Genomic DNA, 22,389 nt, shown 5'->3' with positions numbered 1-22,389 from the left:
GGTCCCTCCACCCACCTCTGAGCTGTCAGCCCTGACAAGGAGTATTTCCTTCCCATACGCAGCTTTCTGCATACTGATCATTACATCATCATAGGCAACTCATAGTTTCATGGCCCCAAATTTCAGCTCCCTAGCTCCTAGGATAATCACATACAGGAGTGGGGAACATGGAGCTGTGGTCAGCAGGTCAAGGACAATTGGGAGAAATGGTGTAAGAGAGGGCTGGTTTAATGGGGATGCATTTGGACAACTCTGTCTAGGGGTATGGAGGTGGTATTTAGGGGCAAGGGAACAGCTGCTGCAGTAAGGTACTGAACTTTTGTCTCTGTGGTGATGGTGATTGCTAAGGAGTATATATATTAGAAATCTAAAGCTAAAAATTAAACATGAAATGTTGCTACCAAGGTCCAATTTCCCATGACACAGGCATACCCAAGAGAATAGGGAAGGTCTGACAATATGTTGTCAACAATTCAGTTATCTTCGACCTGGTGACATTATCACTGTTAAACCTTTCAATGTTCTCTGTGCCCACGGCCTCAGGCAACTCACAGTACACGCTAGCACAAAAGTCTTCTCCAGGAATACACGGCACGCAAAGGAATCCAGGAACACCATAGATCTATAGCCACACTATGGACCATGAGAAAATCTTAACCAAGTGTTTTGGGAGAGCTGGAAAGGACCTCAGTAATCTTCTAGCCCAAGTTACACATAAACAAAATCCTTACTATACCATGCTCCACAAGTGGTTAATCAACTTTAATTTACTGTTGTTGTTGAGTTATTTTAATCATGTTTGACTCTTCAGGACCCCATTTGGGGTTTTCTTGGCAAAGACACTGGAGTGGTCTGCCATTTCCTTCTCCAGATCTTTTTACACATGAGGAAACTGAGGAGAGCAGACTGAAGTGACTTGATTTGCCCAGGATCACACAGCTAGTGAGTGTCTGAGTTCAGATTTGAAATCTGGTCCTTCTTCAGACTCCAGGGCTGGCACTCTACTGCATTATCTACATGCCCTAGTTTGAGGACCTCAGAAAGGAAGGGAAGCCCAACACCCCCAAGACAGCTCATACTACTTTTGAAAAACTTGATTTGTCAAGAAGTGTTTGCTTTTCTGATGTGAATAAATTTGTCTCTTTGAAATTGTACCCATCGCTGCTGGTTTTTCCCTCTGGGACTAAACATATCAAGTTTATCCCCTGTGATAACTCTGGATAAATACATGAAGATATCTATCAGTTAGGTGGCACAGCAGAGAGAGTGCTGGGCCTGAAGTCAAGAAGATTCATCTTCCTGAGTTCAAATCTGGCTTCAGACATTTACTAGCTGTGTGGCCCTGGGCAAGTCACTTAACCTTGTTTGCCTCAGTTTCCTCATCTGTAAAAGGAGATGGAGAAGGAAAATACAAACTAGTCCAGTGTCTTTGCCACTGAAAACCACCCAGCAGTAACAAAAATCTCAATCCTCTCTTCTCCAAGCTACACAGTCTTGGTTCATTTGACAGCTCCCCATAAAACATGCACTTGAGACCCTTTGCCATACTGGTTGCCCTCCTCTTGTTTTCCTTTTACAGTTATGCTATAATGTGAGTGAGCCTGAAATAGAAGCCGAGAGGCCCAGCTCTCCCTGCATTTATGAAAAGTTGCCATCAGGCAGCCTCCGAGTGGGAGAAAGGCTGCTATCCATCTTAGAACTGGCTGCAGAATTGTCTGCCTTTCTTCTCCCACAGAACAACTGCCTTGCTTTGCTGATGGTGTAAACAATTACAGTCATTTCTTTATATGATCTCCTTTCCACTTATTCCTAGCATGTCACTCAATAGTGATTAAGCAGGTCCTTAATTAAATATGGGTGAAATGTAACTTGTTCTAAGTTTCCTCTGATTAGAATAATGGACAGCCTTCCTGGTCTGTGGCTCATCCTGTAGCAGGATCACCTACAGCATCTTAATTTAGAAGCCTAGTGAACATGTTGGACAGAGACCCAGCACTTGGGGGATTTCTGTGTATCTGGGCTATTACTGCAAAGTGTTTAAAATTGATACCAGTTTCCGTAGTCAATAGACTTAGAGATTGTACCAGAGACAGTGGCATCTCATGGAAAGAACAATGGACTGGAAGCCAGAAAACCGATGTTTTAAATCTAGACATGAAACATACTAGTGGCATTACCTTACGCAAATCCCTTCAATTTTCTGAACCTCAGTTTCCTTATCTGTAAAATGAGATCACCAGATACAAGAATCAAGTGGTTATATAGAAAGAGAAATAAATTTGCAGGAAGGAGACCTGGGTTCAGATCTAAGCTCTGTCATGACCGACTTCAACTACTTAACATTTGTGGATCAGAGTTTTACGCATCTGTAAAAGGGGGGCACTAACTGACCTCTAAAATCCCTTTCAACTCTCAATCCAATGAGTCCTTTGGCTACCAGAGAAAAGCACTTTGTCAGCTATATGGCTCTATTAGAAATGTCAGCTCTTTAATAACACTCCCACTTTATTTGTTGACTTAATGCCTTGTAGATTTTTCTTAGGGGTTCTGCAGGAGACATAAAGAGACTACATCTTACCTCTGCCCTTTGGCGATTCTTTTGCTTGATTATGCTCAGTTCTTTCTGTATTCTTGGACGGTTATATGTGCTCCGAGGAACCTGTTCAGGGTATCATCCACTTAGATTATTAAGGACACCAATATACAGTCGTAAAAGAAACACCTCAGTCAATAATACAAATAATCCCAACAATCCTCATTTTCATTTTAGGGAGTCCTCACCAGTTACACAATGAAACATGCAAAGCTGATGAGTGTAAAACTGCCATCCACTTCTATCTGCAGAAATCCTGTCTTGAGTGTGGCTCATTAATTAAAAAAGCAGCTCTTGAGTTAGATTTTTCTGCTTCTGTTTTATTTGGCTGAGACTCGTGTGCTCCTTGTAACGAGTGGACAAAACTGTTGCCAAGTGACTGTACATCCCAATTCCATGGCCAGACTATGATATCAGCAGGAATGCTGTTATTCAATTGTTTTCAGTCACGTCTGACTCTTCATGACCCCACTTTGGGTTTTCTTGGCAAGATACTGGAGTGGTTTGCCATTTCCTTCTTCAGCTCTTTTTATAGGTGAGGAAACTGAGGTAAACAGGGTTAAATGACGTGTCCGAGGTCACACAGCCAGTAAGCTGTCTGAGGTCAGATTTGAACTTGAGTCTTCCTGACTACAGGCCTGGCATTCTATCCTGCATTGTACCTCCTAGCTGCCTTGGGATCTTAATTCAATCATATCTAAAATGAGAAGGTTAGATGAGATGATCTCTAAGGTTCCTTCCATTACTCAATCCATGAACCTACCAACCTATAAATTCTGGCTTGACAGAATATTGTATAATGTCCTGCTGAGTCTCTAGGGTCACAATACAGGCCTTATGCTTTCCTCCTGGCGTCATCATTTCCCTAGGAGCCCACACACACCTAATTCCTAATCCAAATCACACACCAGATTTCAGTCCCTCCCCATGAGGGAGGGAGATAACCATTAGTGGTTTCCTTCTAGTTAAGTTCTTATCCTCTTATATTAGGACTGCAGGAACATTGATGTGAACTGCTAGAGTGGCAAATACTTACTGGTTCTGGCTTCTTCAGAACAGGAAGCACATCAGGAACTAGAATGCCTCGGGGCCTCGGGACGGTCAAGTCAAACTCCCGGGGCCTGGTTAACTTTGGGGACTTTCTGTGCGTGACTATCCTGTTCTCTATTACATCGTTCAGGTGTTTGATCAGTGCTTGTATTTCTGGTTCCCATCTTGAAACAAGAGCAAAGAGAGAGAAAAGACATTTATTAAGCAACTGATCTGTGTGTTGTACTAGATACAAAGTTCAGTCAATAAATAGTGACACGTTCTGAATCGATGATGTGTCAGGGATGCTGCTGAGTGCTGGAGATACAAAAACAGGCAAAAGACAGTCTTTTGCCCTCAAGGAGCTAATAATCTAATGGGGGAGACAATGCACAAAATATATACAAATGAAGCTGTATATAAGATAAGGAAGTAATTAACAGACTAGGGAGGTACTAGAATTAGGAGGTGTTTGGGAAGGCTTCCAGTAAAAGAAGGGATTTTAGATGGGACTTAGAGGAAACTAGGGGGGTCAGGAAATAAAGCAGAGTAGGGAGAGCATTCCAGGAATGGGGGACAGCCAGAGAAGATACCCTGAGCTGAGAGATGGAGTGTCTTGTTTCTGGAATGGCCAGAAGGTCAGTGTCACTGCATTGAAGATTATGCAGCAGGTAGTAAGGTGTAAGAAGATTGGAAAGCTAGGGGAAGCTAGGTTATTAAGAGCTTTGAATGACAAACAGAGCATTTTCTATTTGATCTTGGAGGCAACAGAGAGCCCTTGGAGTTTACTGTGTGTGTGTGTGTGTGTGTGTGTGTGTGTGTGTGTGTGACTTGGCTGGACCTGCACTTTAAATAACGCAGTCTAGTAGGGGGATAAAACGTGTACAGATAATGATGATATACTCTAGATGACAAGTACACTAGACAAGTGGTATCCCTCACATGGTGCTGTGTGAGGGATCAAGGTTGAGCTTAGGAAAGGCTTCATGGAGGAGGTGATATTTGAGTTGAGTTCTATTATAATTACTATTTATTAATAATCCATAAACTAATATTAAAGCCTTCCAACAAGTATTGGAAGCCCTCTCCCCATCCCCACCCCATACTCCCATTCTCAAACCCAAACTATACCAACAAACAGGTGAAAGGGAGATAGAGATTGCCTATGGGGAGGAGGGCTCCTGGGCTTGGGGACTAGCATAGCTAGTTCCCACAGATGTGGGAAAACATGGGGTTTGTAGAGTGGGAAGATAAGGTGGAGGATCAATCTGCTGCAGGACCTAGAGAATAGGGAGGGGTCTTGAAGACCAAGCCTCTTGAAAAGCAGTTTGTGGGTAGCTCTCTAATTACCCAGATATACTATATATCATGAAGAGCGACAAAAGATATTATTGGCCCCTAATATCTTGTAACTAAGGTATTACAACATGCATATTAGCTCTTACTAGGGGGTACGGTGGATAGAGTGCTGGGCCTGGAGTCAGAAAGGCTCATCTTCCTAAGTTCAAATCTGGGCTCAGACACCTACTAGCTGTGTGACTCTGGGCAAGTCACTTAACCCTGTTTGCCTCAGTTTCCTCATCTGTAAAATGAGGGAGAAGGAAATAGCAAACCACTTCAGTGTCTTTGCCAAGAAAACCTCCAATGGGGTCATGAAGAATTAGACACAATTGAAATTATTCAACAATAACAAATCACAGTTAAGTCTCCCCGCCAAGGTTACCCCAGGTTTAAACTACTCTATAGGTCGGTTGCTATCTACTCAAAACATATATCACGAATTCCCACCAATGCACTTACATTTACCAGTCAGTCAAAGGACATATAAAGTGGTTTGCCCAGGGTCACAATGATAGTATGCATCAGTGTCAGAATTTGAATTCAGGTCTTCCTGGCTCTAAGGCTGACTCTCTACCCACTATTCCATGCTACTGCTCACAATTAATTCTGTTTATTTACCAAAAACCTTCTATCTGTGCTTTGAAGCAAAGGTGCTGTTATTAGCCAAGCTAAAGAGTGTGACTGAGAGCAACAGTATCTTAATCATGTTGATTAAGAGATTATCTGAATTTACTGTGCAACCATCTAATAGACAGTGAACAGAGCGGGTTATTAACCTAATAAAAAGAGCTGGCAACTGCCATCTGAAATAACATCAATTCACTGAATCACATGGCTATCCACTACATTCAGAGTGTTCTGTTCAAAAAGGGACAGTGGATGGATTTGTTCAGGGCACAATTTTATCGAACTTAAAACACCAAAGATGAGGTGAGATTGAATGGAAAGGCCAGAAACTGGGAAACAGAAGGTGGTGCTGATAGAACAGCCAACTCTTGCCTCTCCTGTCCCTGTTTTTCTGTTGACTTTCATTTTAATGCTTACTATTTAAATTAAAACCACCCTGGATGACAGATCGTCATTTCTCTTCTCTCCCCACACCTTGGAGGTGATTTGCGTGAACCATGCAGAAATATTCAGGGACTCAGCTATTCCAGTCATTGCCCTGAGACCAAGGCTGCAATGCAGAGAAATGAGAAAAGTCTCTAAATTTAGGGCCAAATTCTCTCAGTGATGTCAGTAGGCATCTGCATGTGTGGGGAGGAGGAGAGCCGAGAATAAGCATTCTTTGTTGGGAGACCAGGGAGGAATTTTGCACTCATCCCTGGCTTCTTGTCAGCTCTAGTTATGAGGCATATGTGTGGCCTGAGTGAGGTTTGAAGACCTTGGGGGCCAGCTTGGGGGGGTGCTACTATCTCCTCAGAGGCTTTGAGCTTTCCTACAACAGGTGCAACTTGATTTCAGAATCCCAAGCTTTTGTGTCAGAAGGGACAAGATCATAGGTTGAAAGCAAGGAGGGATATAACTCCCACATTTTAACAAAAAGAAAAGTCAGGGCCAATGAGGTTGGATGAGTTGTCTGAGGTCACGCAGGAAGTAAATGGCACATCTAGTATTTGAATCCATTTCTTCTGACTTCTAGTCTTTAGCACAAAATCAATTCCTGGTTGCTGTGGAGAGTGGGATTTTCTGGCATGCAAAATGTGCATTTGAAAAAAGTTATACTGAAAAGGGTTTCTCAGGGCATTCCTTACTCACCCCCAATGCAGTACAGCCTAGGATGCTTCCTTGGCCTATCCCTAACTAATCTCTGCATTTATGGTCAGGCATATCTAAGTGCCAGGAACTCTAAGTCCCCCCCGCAAAAAAGCCTTCCTTTAGACTCACATGGAAGTGTAATAGGAGAGACAGAATATCAAGAACTTATGCATATACAAGATATATACAGAATGAATGGGAAAGTAATATGGGGGGCATTGAGGGAAGGGAGGAACAATGAAAAATTTTTCTAGAGAAGGTAGGATATGAGCTGAGTGGTGAAGGCAGCCAGGGAAGTGAGGAGGGAGGGCCTGCCAGGAAAGGGACACGGATAATACAAAAGCCCAGATCTCAGCGATGGAGTGGAATGTGTGAGCAGTAGCAAGGACAGTGGAGCTGGATTGTTGAGTGCACTGAGGGGAGTACAGTGTAAAGAGACTGAAAAAGTAGGAGGGGGCTAGGTGGTGTTGGGATTGAAATGCCAAATAGAGAATCTTATATTTGATGCTGAAGGTAATAGGGAGCCACTGGCACTTAAAGAGTGGGGGATGGCAGTCTTTCATTTGTTCATTTGATCAATATTTATTAAGTGCCTACTATGTATCAGGCACTGTGTGAGGCAAAAAGAGGCAAAAAGACAACCCCTGACCTCAAGGAGCTATGCTTAACAAAAGTCACTTTGGTTACTGTGTGGAAGATGGACTGGAGTGAGGAGAGACTTGAGGCTGGGGACCCACCAGAAAGTTATTGCAATAGTCCAAGTGAGAGGGGATAAAGGTCTCACTGTGTGAGTAGAGAGAAGGCACTGTATACTAGAGACATTGAGAAGGTAGAAAAGACAAGCTTTGACAACAGATTAGATACATGGTGTGACAGAAAGTGGTGAGTCAAGGTCACAAGCCTGGACAACTAGGAAGATGGGGGCATCCTTGACTGTAACAGGAAAAGAGGGGAGGGGTGACTACTAGATATCCAGTTTGAGATATCCAAAAACTAGCTGAACCTGCAGGGCTGGCACATGGGAGAGATATTAGGGCTGGATATATAGATCTGAGAAAGCATCTAAATAGAGATGATCAAAAAAATCAACGGGAGATGGTGAGATCACCAAGTGAGACAGTATCAAGGGAGAAGAGGGCCCAGCATTTTGGAAGATGCCTGTGGACAGCAGGCATGGCCACGGAGACTGAGAAAGCACTGTCAGGAGAGGGAGAACGAAGAGAGACAGAAAGCAAAAGACAGAGAGAGAGAGACAGAGAGACAGAGACAGAGAGACAGAGACAGAGAGACAGAGACAGAGAGACAGAGACAGAGAGACAGAGAGAGAGAGACAGAGAGAGAGAGAGAGAGACAGAGAGAGAGAGAGAAAGAGAGAGAGAGTGAGCGCAACATGATGAAAACCTAGATAAGAGAGAGCAACCTGGAGGAAGTTGTCCTCAGCTGGGTCATAGCTCTGCAGAGAGGTCTTAAGAGATGATTGAGAAAACGCCCTTGGATCACCAGGACTTGGGGAATGAGTTCTCAATCTGACCTTCGGTGGTGGTAGTGGGATTCCAGTAAGCCTCAGAACAGTTTCAGGTTCCTAATAAGTTCTCAGTGTACTAAAAAGCCATTCAAGTTCCCACATCCAGATCAGGGAGGCACAGCAAGTGACAAGTTTGTGCCCCCACACACAGCAGGACATTTTTTTCCTGAACATTTAAAATGAGAGCTCTGACACAGCCTTACAGTAGGACGCCACTGCAGTAAGGTTTCATCTCTTCAGAAGAGGAAGGGAAATAAACCTGGAAGCTGGCCCAGAGAGACAGATTTAAAGGGCTAGAAGCCAGTAGCACCTACTGATAAGGACATCATAAAAAAATGTTAGCTGATCCTGCCTTTAAATGTTGCTACTACTACTAATTTAATGGGCCAGAGAGGCTCATACAACATTTAGAAATTCAGAGTCAAGAGGCCTAAGTCTTATATTTATAAGCTGTGCGCCTTTGGCTAGTTATTATTCCTTTGAATAACTAACTCATCTGTAAAATGGGCATAATGATATCTGTACTATCTAGTTCACAGGATTAAGCATTTTGTAAAACTTACAATGACTTGTTGGTATGAGTTGTTGTTTGTAAGAGCCTAGTCTAGGATTTCAAGGAAAAGAGACAGCCTTTCTACGCAGTTCATCTAAAGAGGGGGTTTAGGGCCAACCGAGACTGTGATAAACACATGAGAATAAATAAAGAGACACATCTGCCAATATATGTAAAACAGCCCATATGACAAGCTCAGGAAACTGGCTTTACCCTGAACTGCAGGCTGATTCTGAGTCACCAAGGGGGTCAGCGTGGGTGGGTGCTTTTAGGCTCACCTGGATAAAGGGAACTTTTGCAGATGCACCACTCCAGGCTCAGCAGAACCCAAGTAACCCTGACTCTGGCAGTCATGAAAGACCACCTAAAGAGGAACATGGAGGTACACTGTAGTGTTCATGGGTTGTGCTTAATAGACTTAGTCACTTCAACTCTTACTCTCTATGTGTTTTCCCTCTTCCTCCTTCCCCCTGAGCAGGGGTTCTCAACCAATTTTTTCTGTTGTTAAGCCCTTTGGCAATCTGATGAGGCCTATGGATCCCTTCCCAAAGCAATGCTTTTAAGTGCATGAGATAAAGTACCTAGGATTATTAAGGAAACCAGTTACATTGAAATACAGTGATCAGAATAGTTTTTTTTTAATTTTTTTTATTTTTTAATGTTTAACAAACACTGCCATACAATTGAGATTTTATCCTCCCCTACCTACCCCCCAATTACCCCCCTCCCTCCCCACGACTGCATGCAATTCTGTATAGATTCTACATATACTTTCCTATTGAGTATATTTTCACTATAGTCATGCTATGTAGTCAGACTAAAATAAATGAAAGAAATCGTATAACAAATCAGAACATGATACACAAACACATGCACAAACATGATCTGCTACATTTTGTGAGTGACTTCCATATTTCTTTCTCTGAGTGTGGAAGGCATTTTGCCTTGAGAACCACCTTTGGGATTTTTTTTTTTTTATAAGAAGTTTTTGCGTTATTACAAAAATCCAAGTCTACCAGAAAAAACTCTCACACACTGTGGTCGTTGCTGTGCACAAAAGTTCTCCTGGTTCTGCTCCTTTCACTCAGCATCAGGTCATATAAGTCCTTCCAGGCCTCTCTGAAGTCTTCTTGTTCATCATTTCTTATGGCACAATAGTACTCCATTACATTCATATACCATAATTTATTCAGCCATTCCCCAATTGATGGACATCCCCTTGACTTCCAGTTTTTGGCAACTACATAGAGTGCTGCTATAAATATTTTTGTACATGTGGGACCCTTTCCCATTTTTATGATCTCTTGGGGATATAGTCCTAGTAGCGATATTGCTGGGTCAAAGGGTATGCACATTTTTGTAGCCCTTTGGGCATAGTTCCAAATTGCTCTCCAGAATGGTTGGATGCGCTCACAGCTCCACCAACAATGAATTAGTGTTCCAACTCTCCCACATCCTCTCCAGCATTTATCATTTTCTTGTTCTGTCATGTTTGCCAATCTTATAGGTGTGATGTGGTACCTCAGAGTTGTTTTGATTTGCATCTCTCTAACCAATAGTGATTTAGAGCATTTTTTCATATGATTATAGATAGCTTTAATTTCTTCCTCTGAAAATTGCCTGTTCATATCCTTTGACCATTTATCAATTGGGGAATGACTTGTATGATTATACATTTGCGTCAGTTCTCTATATATTCTAGAAATGAGGCCTTTATCCCCGAGCTTAGCTGTAAAAATTCTTTCCCAATTTACTACATCCCTCCGGATTTTGGTTGCATTGGGTTTGGTTGTGCAAAAACTTCTCAGTTTAATGTAATCAAAGTTATCCATTTTGCATTTCATAATGCATTCTATCTCTCCTTTAGTAAAGAATTCTTCCCTTCTCCATAGATCTGATAAATACACTATTCCTTGCTTCTCCAGTTTATTCATGGTATCAATCTTTATACCTAAATCATGTACCCATTTGGACTTTATTCTTGTGTACGGTGTCAGGTATGGGTCTATGCCTAATTTCCGCAACACTGTTATCCAGTTTTCCCAGCAATTTTTGTCAAACAATGAGTTCTTATCCCAGAAGCTGGGGTCCTTGGGTTTATCAAACAGAAGGTTGCTATATTCCTTGCCTACTGCATCTTGAGTGCCAAGTCTATTCCACTTGTCTACCTCTCTGTTTCTTAGCCAATACCAAGTGGTTTTGATAATTGCTGCTTTATAGTAGAGTTTGAGGTCTGGTAGCACTAGGCCACCTTCCCAAGCATTTCTTTTCATTAGTCCCTTTGATATTCTGGACCTTTTGTTTTTCCAAATGAATTTTGATATTATTTTATCCAGCTCTAGAAAGTAATTGTCTGATAGTTTAATTGGTATGGCACTAAATAAGTATATTAATTTAGGTAGAATTGTCATTTTTATTATATTAGCACGGCCTATCCATGAGCAACTAATGTTTTTCCACTTACTTAAATCTGACTTTATTTGTGCAAAAAGTGTCTTGTAATTGTGTTCATATAATCCCTGGGTTTGTTTTGGCAGGTAGACTCCTAAGTATTTTATACTGTCTACCCTAGCTTTAAATGGGATTTCTCTTTCTATCTCTTGCTGTTGGACTTTGTTGCTAATATACAGGAATGCAGAAGATTTGTGTGGGTTTATTTTGTACCCTGCAACTTTGCCAAAGTTGTTTATTAATTCAAGTAATTTTTTACTTGAATCTCTGGGATTCTCTAGGTAAATCATCATATCATCTGCAAAGAGTGATAACTTAGTTTCTTCTTTGGCTATTTTAATTCCTTGGATATCTTTATCTTGTCTAATTGCTACAGCTAACATTTCTAGTACCATATTGAATAATAGTGGTGATAATGGACAACCTTGTTTCACCCCTGATCTTATTGGGAATGCATCTAGCTTATCCCCATTGCCTATAATGCTTGCTGAAGGTTTTAGATAGATACTGCTTATTATTTTATGGAAAGTTCCCTTTATTCCTACGTTCTCCAGTGTTTTTAGTAGGAATGGGTGTTGTATTTTGTCAAAAGCTTTTTCTGCATCTATTGAGATAATCATGTGGTTTTTGTTAGCTTTGTTGTTGATGTGATCGATAATGCTAATAGTTTTCCTAATATTGAACCAGCCCTGTAGTCCTGGTATGAATCCTACCTGATCATAATGTATTAATCTTGTGATAAGATGCTGTATTCGTTTTGCTAAAATCTTATTTAAAATTTTTGCATCTATATTCATTAGGGAAATTGGTCTATAATTTTCTTTCTCTGTTTTGTCTCTTCCTGGTTTGGGTATCAAAACCATATTTGTATCATAGAAAGAATTTGGGAGGACTCCTTCTTCCCCAATTTTCAGAAATAGTGTATGTAGTATTGGAATTAACTGTTCTTTAAATGTTTGATAGAACTCACTTGTGAATCCATCTGGCCCTGGAGATTTTTTCCTAGGGAGTTCATTGATGGCTTGTTCAATTTCTTTTTCTGAGATGGGGTTGTTTAAGTATTCAACTTCCTCTTCTGTTAATCTGGGCAATTTGTATTTTTTAAAATATTCATCCATCTCATTTAGATTATCGAATTTGTGGGCATAAAGTTGGGCAAAGTAGTTTCTAATTATTGTTTTAATTTCCTCCTCATTGGAGATGAGTTCACCCCTTTCATTTTTTTTTTCCTATTAATTTTTTTATTTTTTTTAATGTTTAACAATCACTGCCATACAATTGCGATTTTATCCCTCCCCACCCACCCCCCACTACCTCCCTCCCTCCCCACGACTGCATACAATTCTGTATAGATTCTACATAAACTTTCCTATTGAGTATATTTTCACTATCGTCATGCTGTGTAGTCAGACTAAGATAAATGAAAGAATCCGTATAACAAATCAGAACATGATACACAAACAGATACACATACACAAACATGATCTGCTACATTATGTGAGTGACTTCCATATTTCTCTCTCTGAGTGTGGAAGGCTTTTTGCCTTGAGGTCCACCATTGGGAATTTTTTTTTTTTTCAGAAGTTCTTGTGTTATTACAAAAATCTAAGTCTACCAGAAAAAACTCTCACACACTGTGGTTGTTGCTGTGCATAAAGTTCTCCTGGTTCTGCTCCTTTCACTCAGCATCAGGTCATATAAGTCCTTCCAGGCCTCTCTGAAGTCTTCTTGTTCATCATTTCTTATGGCACAATAGTACTCCATTACATTCATATACCATAATTTATTCAGCCATTCCCCAATTGATGGACATCCCCTTGACTTCCAGTTTTTGGCAACTACATAGAGTGCTGCTATAAATATTTTTGTACATGTGGGACCCTTTCCCATTTTTATGATCTCTTGGGGATATAGTCCTAGTAGCGATATTGCTGGGTCAAAGGGTATGCACATTTTTGTAGCCCTTTGGGCATAGTTCCAAATTGCTCTCCAGAATGGTTGGATGCGCTCACAGCTCCACCAACAATGAATTAGTGTTCCAACTCTCCCACATCCTCTCCAGCATTTATCATTTTCTTGTTCTGTCATGTTTGCCAATCTTATAGGTGTGATGTGGTACCTCAGAGTTGTTTTGATTTGCATCTCTCTAACCAATAGTGATTTAGAGCATTTTTTCATATGATTATAGATAGCTTTAATTTCTTCCTCTGAAAATTGCCTGTTCATATCCTTTGACCATTTATCAATTGGGGAATGACTTGTATGATTATACATTTGCGTCAGTTCTCTATATATTCTAGAAATGAGGCCTTTATCCCCGAGCTTAGCTGTAAAAATTCTTTCCCAATTTACTACATCCCTCCGGATTTTGGTTGCATTGGGTTTGGTTGTGCAAAAACTTCTCAGTTTAATGTAATCAAAGTTATCCATTTTGCATTTCATAATGCATTCTATCTCTTCTTTAGTAAAGAATTCTTCCCTTCTCCATAGATCTGATAAATACACTATTCCTTGCTTCTCCAGTTTATTCATGGTATCAATCTTTATACCTAAATCATGTACCCATTTGGACTTTATTCTTGTGTACGGTGTCAGGTATGGGTCTATGCCTAATTTCCGCCACACTGTTATCCAGTTTTCCCAGCAATTTTTGTCAAACAATGAGTTCTTATCCCAGAAGCTGGGGTCCTTGGGTTTATCAAACAGAAGGTTGCTATATTCCTTGCCTACTGCATCTTGAGTGCCAAGTCTATTCCACTTGTCTACCTCTCTGTTTCTTAGCCAATACCAAGTGGTTTTGATAATTGCTGCTTTATAGTACAGTTTAAGGTCTGGTAGCGCTAGGCCACCTTCCCAAGCATTTCTTTTCATTAGTCCCTTTGATATTCTGGACCTTTTGTTTTTCCAAATGAATTTTGATATTATTTTATCCAGCTCTAGAAAGTAATTGTCTGATAGTTTAATTGGTATGGCACTAAATAAGTATATTAATTTGGGTAGAATTGTCATTTTTATTATATTAGCACGGCCTACCCATGAGCAACTAATGTTTTTCCACTTACTTAAATCTGACTTTATTTGTGCAAAAAGTGTCTTGTAATTGTGTTCATATAGTCCCTGGGTTTGTTTTGGCAGGTAGACTCCTAAGTATTTTATACTGTCTACCCTAACTTTAAATGGGATTTCTCTTTCTATCTCTTGCTGTTGAACTTTGTTGCTAATATATAGGAATGCAGAGGATTTGTGTGGGTTTATTTTGTACCCTGCAACTTTGCCAAAGTTGTTTATTAATTCAAGTAATTTTTTACTTGAATCTCTGGGATTCTCTAGGTAAATCATCATATCATCTGCAAAGAGTGATAACTTAGTTTCTTCTTTGGCTATTTTAATTCCTTGGATATCTTTATCTTGTCTAATTGCTACAGCTAACATTTCTAGTACCATATTGAATAGTGGTGATAATGGACAACCTTGTTTCACCCCTGATCTTATTGGGAATGCATCTAGCTTATCCCCATTGCCTATAATGCTTGCTGAAGGTTTTAGATAGATACTGCTTATTATTTTATGGAAAGTTCCCTTTATTCCTACGTTCTCCAGTGTTTTTAGTAGGAATGGGTGTTGTATTTTGTCAAAAGCTTTTTCTGCATCTATTGAGATAATCATGTGGTTTTTGTTAGCTTTGTTGTTGATGTGATCGATAATGCTAATAGTTTTCCTAATATTGAACCAGCCCTGTAGTCCTGGTATGAATCCTACCTGATCATAATGTATTAATCTTGTGATAAGATGCTGTATTCGTTTTGCTAAAATCTTATTTAAAATTTTTGCATCTATATTCATTAGGGAAATTGGTCTATAATTTTCTTTCTCTGTTTTGTCTCTTCCTGGTTTGGGTATCAAAACCATATTTGTATCATAGAAAGAATTTGGGAGGACTCCTTCTTCCCCAATTTTCAGAAATAGTGTATGTAGTATTGGAATTAACTGTTCTTTAAATGTTTGATAGAACTCACTTGTGAATCCATCTGGCCCTGGAGATTTTTTCCTAGGGAGTTCATTGATGGCTTGTTCAATTTCTTTTTCTGAGATGGGGTTGTTTAAGTATTCAACTTCCTCTTCTGTTAATCTGGGCAATTTGTATTTTTTAAAATATTCATCCATCTCATTTAGATTATCGAATTTGTGGGCATAAAGTTGGGCAAAGTAGTTTCTAATTATTGTTTTAATTTCCTCCTCATTGGAGATGAGTTCACCCCTTTCATTTTTAATATTAGCAATTTGATTTTCTTCTTTCCTTTTTTTAATCAGATTGACCAAAGGTTTATCAATTTTATTAGTTTTTTCATAAAACCAACTATTGGTTTTATTTATTAATTCAATAGTTTTCTAAATTTCAATTTTATTAATCTCTCCTTTGTTTTTCAGTATTTCTAATATGGTATTTACTTGGGGATTTTCAATTTGTTCTTTTTCTAGCTTTTTCAACTGCAAGCCTAAGTCATTGATCTCCTCTTTCTCTATGTTATTTATGTAAGCATTCAAAGATATAAAACTTCCCCTAATAACTGCTTTTGCAGTATCCCATAAGATTTGGTATGTTGTCTCACTATTGTCATTCTCTTGAATGAAATTGTTGATTGTTTCTATGATTTCTTCTTTAACCCAACCCTTCTTTAGGATTAGATTATTTAGTTTCCAATTGATTTTTGGTTTATCTTTCCATGGCCTTTTATTACAAGTAATTTTTAATGCATTATGATCTGAGAAGGATGCATTGATTATCTCTACCTTTCTGCACTGGATTGTGAGATTTTTATGTCCTAGTACATGGTCAATTTTTGTAAATGTTCCATGTACCGCTGAGAAAAAGGTATATTCCTTTCTATTCCCATTCAGTTTTCTCTGAAGATCTATCATATCTACCTTATCCAGAGTTTTATTTACCTCCTTAACCTCTTTCTTGTTTATTTTGAGGTTAGATTTATCGAGTTCAGAGAGGGGGAGGTTGAGGTCCCCCACTAGTATAGTTTTGCTGTCAATTTCTTCCTTCAACTCCCCCAACCTCTCCTCTAAGAATCTGGATGCTATACCACTTGGAGCATACATGTTTAGTAATGATATTGCTTCATTGTCTATGGTGCCTTTTAGCAGGATATAGTTTCCATCCTTATCCCTTTTGATTAGATCTATTTCTGCTTTTGCTTTGTCTGAGATTAGGATTGCTACTCCTGCCTTTCTTACATGAGCTGAAGCACAATATATTCTGCTCCATCCTTTGACCTTTATCCTATGTGTATCCCCCCATTTCAAATGTGTTTCTTGTAAGCAGCATATTGTTGGATTATGGCTTTTAATCCATTCTGCTATCCGTCTCCGTTTTATGGGAGAGTTCATTCCATTCACATTCACAGTTATGATTACAATCTGTGTATTTCCCTCCAACCTCTTTCCCACCATTTGTGCTTTTAGCTCTCCCGTCTCCCTTCCCCTCCTCAATAGTATTCACTTTTCTCCCCCTCGTCCTGCAGCCTTCCCCTCCTTCTTTTAGCCCCCCTCCCTTTTACTCCCCTTTACTCTTATTGCTTCTTCCCTCCCTTTTAGCCTCCCTCCCCTTTCTTCCCCCTTCCCCTCCTACTACCTATAGAGTTAGTTAGGATTATCTACTTAAGATTATTGTTCCCTCCTTTAAACAAATCAGATTAGAGTACCTCTCAAACAATGCTCATCTCCCTCCACTCCTTCCCTCTACTATAGTTTTGTACTTATTCCTGTGATTTAATTTGCCATTTTCTGCTTCCTCCTTTTCACACCTCCTATTACAATCCCTTCTCATACTTAAATCATATTTTTGACATGACATCATTTACTTTATGCCTGTTCCCTCTACATATATCCCTTTTATCATAATAGCTGCACAGTTCTCAAGATTAACAGGTATCTTCTTCCCTTATAGGGAGGTAAACAGTTTGCCCTAATTGAGTAGCAAGTTTTTGTTTTTGTTTTTTCCCCTCTGTTTACCTTTTTATGATTCTCTGGAGACCTGCATTTGAAGATCAAATTGTCTATTGAGTTCTGGTGTTTTGGTCAGGAAGCTCTGGAAATCCCTTATTTCGTTGAATGACTTTCTCCTTGTCTGAAATGTTATGCTGAAGTTTGCTGGGTAGTTGATCCTTGGTTGAAGTCCCAACTCCTTTGCCTTACGGAATATTGGGTTCCAATTCTTTCGATCTTTTAATGTAGAAGCTGCAAGGTCCTGTGTGATCCTGACTGTGTGTCCTTGATATTTGAATTGTTTCTTTCTAGCTGCTTGTAGTATTTTCTCCTTCACTTGATAGCTCTGGAATTTGGCAACTATATTTCTTGGGGTTTTGAGTTTGGGATCCCTTTCGGGAGGGGAACGGTGGATTCTTTCGATGACTATTTTGCCCTCTGAGTCTAGTACTTCTGGACAGTTTTCCTTGATGATTTCCTGGAAGATATTGTCCAGACTCTTTTCTTCATCATGGGTTTCTGGCAGGCCAATAATTCTTAGATTTTCTCTCCTGGATCTATTTTCCAGGTCAGTTGTTTTTCCAATTAAATATTTTACATTTTCTTCTATCTTTTCATTCTTTGGATTTTGTTTGACTGATTCTTACTGCCTCATTGAGTCATTAGTTTCTACTTGCCCAATTCTAATCTTCATCGTATTGTTTTCTTCAGTTAACTTTTGCATCTCCTTTTCCATCTGACGAATTTTTCCCTTTAAGGAGCTATTTTCTCCATTTAATTTTTGTACTTCCTTTTCCATTCGACCAATTTTCCCAGTTAGGTTTTGTATTTCCTTTTCCATTTGATCAATTTTCCCAATTAGGTTTTGGGTTTCCTTTTCCGTTTGATTAACTCTTCCTTTTAGGGAATTATTTTCTCCAGTTAACTTTTGAACTTTCTTTTCCATTTGTTCAATTTTCCTTTTCAAAGTGATGTTCTCATCAGTGAATTCTTTTTTTATAATTTTAAAATCATTGGCCAGTTTTTCTCGTATTTCCTTCTTCAGCTGTTGCAGGAGAGCTGGTTGTGATTGCAAGAAGTTCATAGTCCCTTCTGAAGTTTCAGATGGAAGTACAGTCTCAGCTCTGACCTCTTTGGTGTTTGTGTTTTGGTCCTTATCCCCATAGAAAGATTCTATGGTTTTTTCTCCCTTCTGCTTTTTCCTATTCATGATGTTGGCTGAGTGTTGTAGCTTCTGGTTCTTTCAGTCAGAAGGTACAGATCTTTAAGTTGAGCTGATGTGTGTCTAGGCTAAAAGCAGGCTTTTTTTTTGTTTCCCAGATCAACCCTGGGGTTAGCTTGTTAGGTGTGTGTGGGAGGGGTGGTCTGGTCTCAGGAGATCTCCTCAGCTGACCTGAGGCAAAGGCAAGGTCAGGGGATGGTGATCCCAGCTTCCCTATTGTCTTCCCTTTTTCCCTGGAGGGCTGGGGCACGCCTAGAAGCTAATGCGTGTTCCCACCCCTCCTGGGGCTTGTCTCCCGGCTCTGAGGCTTGCCTGGGTCTCAGTGTGAATTTTCTCTGCCCTGGGTCGTCTGTCCTTCCAGATCGCCTCCGCCACAGTAGAAGAATCCCCCTTTGCTATTTTTCTAGCCTCTGGTGTTATGAGACTATTTGCCCCCTTCTGCTGTTCCCGCTGATCCAGGATTTATCTGGGGAAGAATTTTATGGTTCTTTCACGGTCATCAGGGGGGAGGAGAGAGCATTTACTGATCACTCTGCCATCCTATCTCCTGGAAGTTCAAGTAGGTGACTTACTGAAGTTTAGTCTTCAGGCTGAAGGTTTCATGGGCTGCTGCGCTGATATCTGGCGCTCAGCGGCTCTCACCGGCTCAGTTTGGCCTGTCTCCTGCTCCGCTGGTTTCGCCCGCCACTCTCGGGCTTCTCAGGCCCCTTCCGCCCTGCTGCGCTGACCACGCTGCGCTGTGCCCTGGGGGCTTACCCCCGCGGAACAGATCCTTCCCGTGGACCTTCCAGTCCAACCTGGGCTCCGAATCTGTCAAAGTCTGTCACCCACTGGATTCTACACCTCCAAAGTCTGGTCAGATTCTCCTTTCAGAGATATCCAGAGGGGTTTGTCCAGCAGCTTAGGTGAGTCGTTGCTTTCACTCCGCCATCTTGGCTCCGCCCCCCCAGAATAGTTGAAAAACAAATTCACAGGCTACTTTCTGCTCCATTGCCTAATATAGTGCCTGGCATGGAGTAGGCACTTAATAACTGTTTATTAATCGATTGGTTAATTACTCTATGAGGAAGGGGCCTCAATGAGATGTGTAGGCCCTGTGCCAGGCTGCAGGGGACATAAAGATGAATAAAGTATGGTCCCTGCCTTGAAGGAGTTGATGATCTAAATAGGGAGATGAGAGTCATACACAGATAAGTGCTGGATTTGGTGTCAGAAGGCCTTAGCCCAGTCTTGGCATTGCCACTAATTAGTGGTGTGGCATTCAGCAAATGACTTAATCTGGTCTTCAAGTGCTTCCTAAGTAAATGGGAATAATAATACCCACACTGCCTTCCTCATAGTGCTGGCCTGAAAATCAAGCATCGTTATTTATAGAACGTATTTTGGGGGGTGGAGCCAAGATGGCAGAGTAGGAAGACACGCCTACTCTAGCTTTTCCCCCACAGCCCATAAAATACCTGTAAAGAATGATTCTAAACAAATTCTAGAGCAGCAGAAGCCACAAAACAACAGAGTGAAATTGATTTCCAACCCAAGGTAGCCTGGAAGGCTGACAGGAAAGGTCTATCACACAGGGCAAGGAGCAGAGCACAGCCCACGGAGCCCAGCTCAGCCTTGGCTGGGTGGCACCAGCAGAAACAGGACTGGAGCAGCCCTCAGGGGCAGCTGCAGTTTCCAGATCTCTCAACCCATAAAAGCCAAAGAAAGCTTCAAAGGTCAGTGAGAAAGCTTTTTCACCAGGGTGAGAAGTGAGCAGGGTCCTCCCCTAGCCCCAGACCCAAGAGGCAGCAGCAGCAGCAGCACCATCCATTTTTGGAGCCCTTGACCTAAAGACCCTGGGGGAATTGAGCCAGTGATCTGAGTCTCAGTCCTGAGTGGCAGTCTTGGGGTAAGGAGGATTGCTGGCATGCTGGAGCTGGTGGAGGCTCTGGACAGGGAATCCTACTCATAGATCCTGGGCAGAAAAGCTTGTGGTTGCTCTCTGACCTGAGTGCAGGCCAGGAGAGGAGTAAACTCCTCTCCCTTGGTTGTGCCGCCTTGGAGGAACTAAGAACTTACAGGTCCCTAGAGTATACCCTCCTCTTGACAAAAGACTCAAAAGTAAAGTAACTGGCTGGGAAAATGCCCAAAAAGGGGGAAAAATGACTATAGAAGGTTACTTTCTTGGTGAACAGGTATTTTCCTCCATCCTTTCAGATGAGAAAGAACAATGCTTACCATTAGAGGAAGATCTAAAAGTCAAGTCTTCTGTATCCACAACCTCCAAAATAAATATGCAATAGTCTCAGGCCATGGAAGAAGTCAAAAAGGATTTTGAAAATCAAGTAAGAGAGATAGAAGAAAAATTGGGAAGAGAAATGAGAGTGATGCAAGAAAATCATGAAAAGAGAGTCAACAGCTTGCTAAAGGAGACTCAAAAAAATGCTGAAGAAAATAACACCTTTAAAAATAGACTAACTCAAATGGCAAAAGAGGTCCAAAAAGCTGATGAGGAAAAGAATGCTTTAAAGAGCAGAATTAGCCATATGGAAAAGGAAGTTCAAAAGCTCACTGAAGAAAATAGTTCTTTAAAAATTAGAATAGAGCAGAGTGAAGCAAATGACTTTATGAGAAACCAAGAAATTATAAAACCAAAAGAATGAAAAAATAGAAGACAGTGTGAAATATCTCATTGGAAAAACAACTGACCTGGAAAATAGATCCAGGAGAGACAGTTTAAAAATTATGGGACTACCTGAAAGCATGATCAACAAAAGAGCCTAGACATCATCTTTCATGAAATTATCAAGGAAAACTGCCCTGATATTCTAGAACCAGAGGACAAAATAAATATTGAAAGAATCCATCCATCACCTCCTAAAAGAGATCTGAAAAGAAAAACTCCTTGGAATATTGTAGCCAAATTCCAGAGTCCTCAGGTCAAGGAGATAATATTGCAAGCAACCAGAAAGAAACAATTTGAGTACTGTGGAAATACAATCAGGATAACACAAGATCTAGCATCTTCTACATTAAGGGACTGAAGGGCTTGGAATAAGATATTCCAGAAGTTAAAGGAACTAGGATTAAAACCAAGAATCATCTACCCAGCAAAACTGAGTATAATACTCCAGGGGGAAAAATGGTCATTCAGTGAAATAGAGGAATTTCAACTATTCTTGATGAAAAGACCAGAGCTGAAAAGAAAATTTGACTTTCAAACACAAGAATCAAGAGAAACATGAAAATGTAAACAGGAAAGAGAAAGCATAAGGGACTTACTAAAGTTGAACTGTTTACATTCCTACATAGAAAGATAATATCTGTAACTCTTGAAACTTTTCTCAGTATTTGGATAGTTGGAAGGATTATACATACATACATACACACATACATGCATACATACATACAGAGAGAGAGAGACAGAAAGAGACAGAGAGACAGAGGGCACAGGGTGAGTTGAATAGGAAGGGATGATATCTAAAAAAATAAAATTAAGGTGTGAGAGAGGAATATATTGGGAGGAGAAAGGGAGAAACAGAATGGGGCAAATTACCTTTCATAAAAGAGGCAAGAAAAAGCTTTTTCAATGGAAGGAGAAAGGGGGGAGGTAAGAGGGAAAAAGTAAAGCTTACTCTCATCACACTTGACTTAAGGGAATAACATGCACACTCAATTTGGTATGAAAATCTATCTTATACTACAGGAAAGTAGGGGAGAAGGAGATAAGTGGAGTGGGGGGATAATAGAAGGGAGGGCAAATGAGAGGAGAGAGTAATAAGAAGTAATCACTTTAGGAGAGGGACATGGTCTAAAGAGAGAATAAATGGGGGGCAGGATAGGATGGAGGGAAATATAACTAGTCTCAGACAACATGACTATTATAGAAATCTTTAGCAAAACTACACATATATGGCCTATATTGAATTGCTTGCCTTCGCAGT

The 22,389-nt window shown here is 40.4% G+C and overlaps 1 protein-coding gene across 2 annotated transcripts in view; it reads right to left on the bottom strand.

The window, feature by feature from the left end:
• CFAP99 (cilia and flagella associated protein 99) overlaps positions 1 to 22,389 on the bottom strand; it is a 179,009-nt gene that overhangs the window by 58,050 nt on the left and 98,570 nt on the right. For both annotated transcript variants that reach the window (XM_072620042.1, XM_072620043.1), the window contains exons 6-7: positions 3,630 to 3,807; positions 2,579 to 2,659 (exon numbers count right to left, since the gene is read on the bottom strand). In XM_072620042.1, coding sequence (XP_072476143.1) covers positions 2,579 to 2,659; positions 3,630 to 3,807 — 259 coding nt within the window. The remainder of the gene's footprint in view (positions 1 to 2,578; positions 2,660 to 3,629; positions 3,808 to 22,389) is intronic.

The sequence above is a fragment of the Notamacropus eugenii genome, chromosome 6 (assembly GCF_028372415.1).
Source record: "Notamacropus eugenii isolate mMacEug1 chromosome 6, mMacEug1.pri_v2, whole genome shotgun sequence".
Lineage (NCBI taxonomy): Eukaryota > Metazoa > Chordata > Mammalia > Diprotodontia > Macropodidae > Notamacropus > Notamacropus eugenii.
The sequence above is the reverse complement of the archived record's forward strand: the minus strand, read 5'-3'. Positions and strand labels throughout refer to the sequence as shown.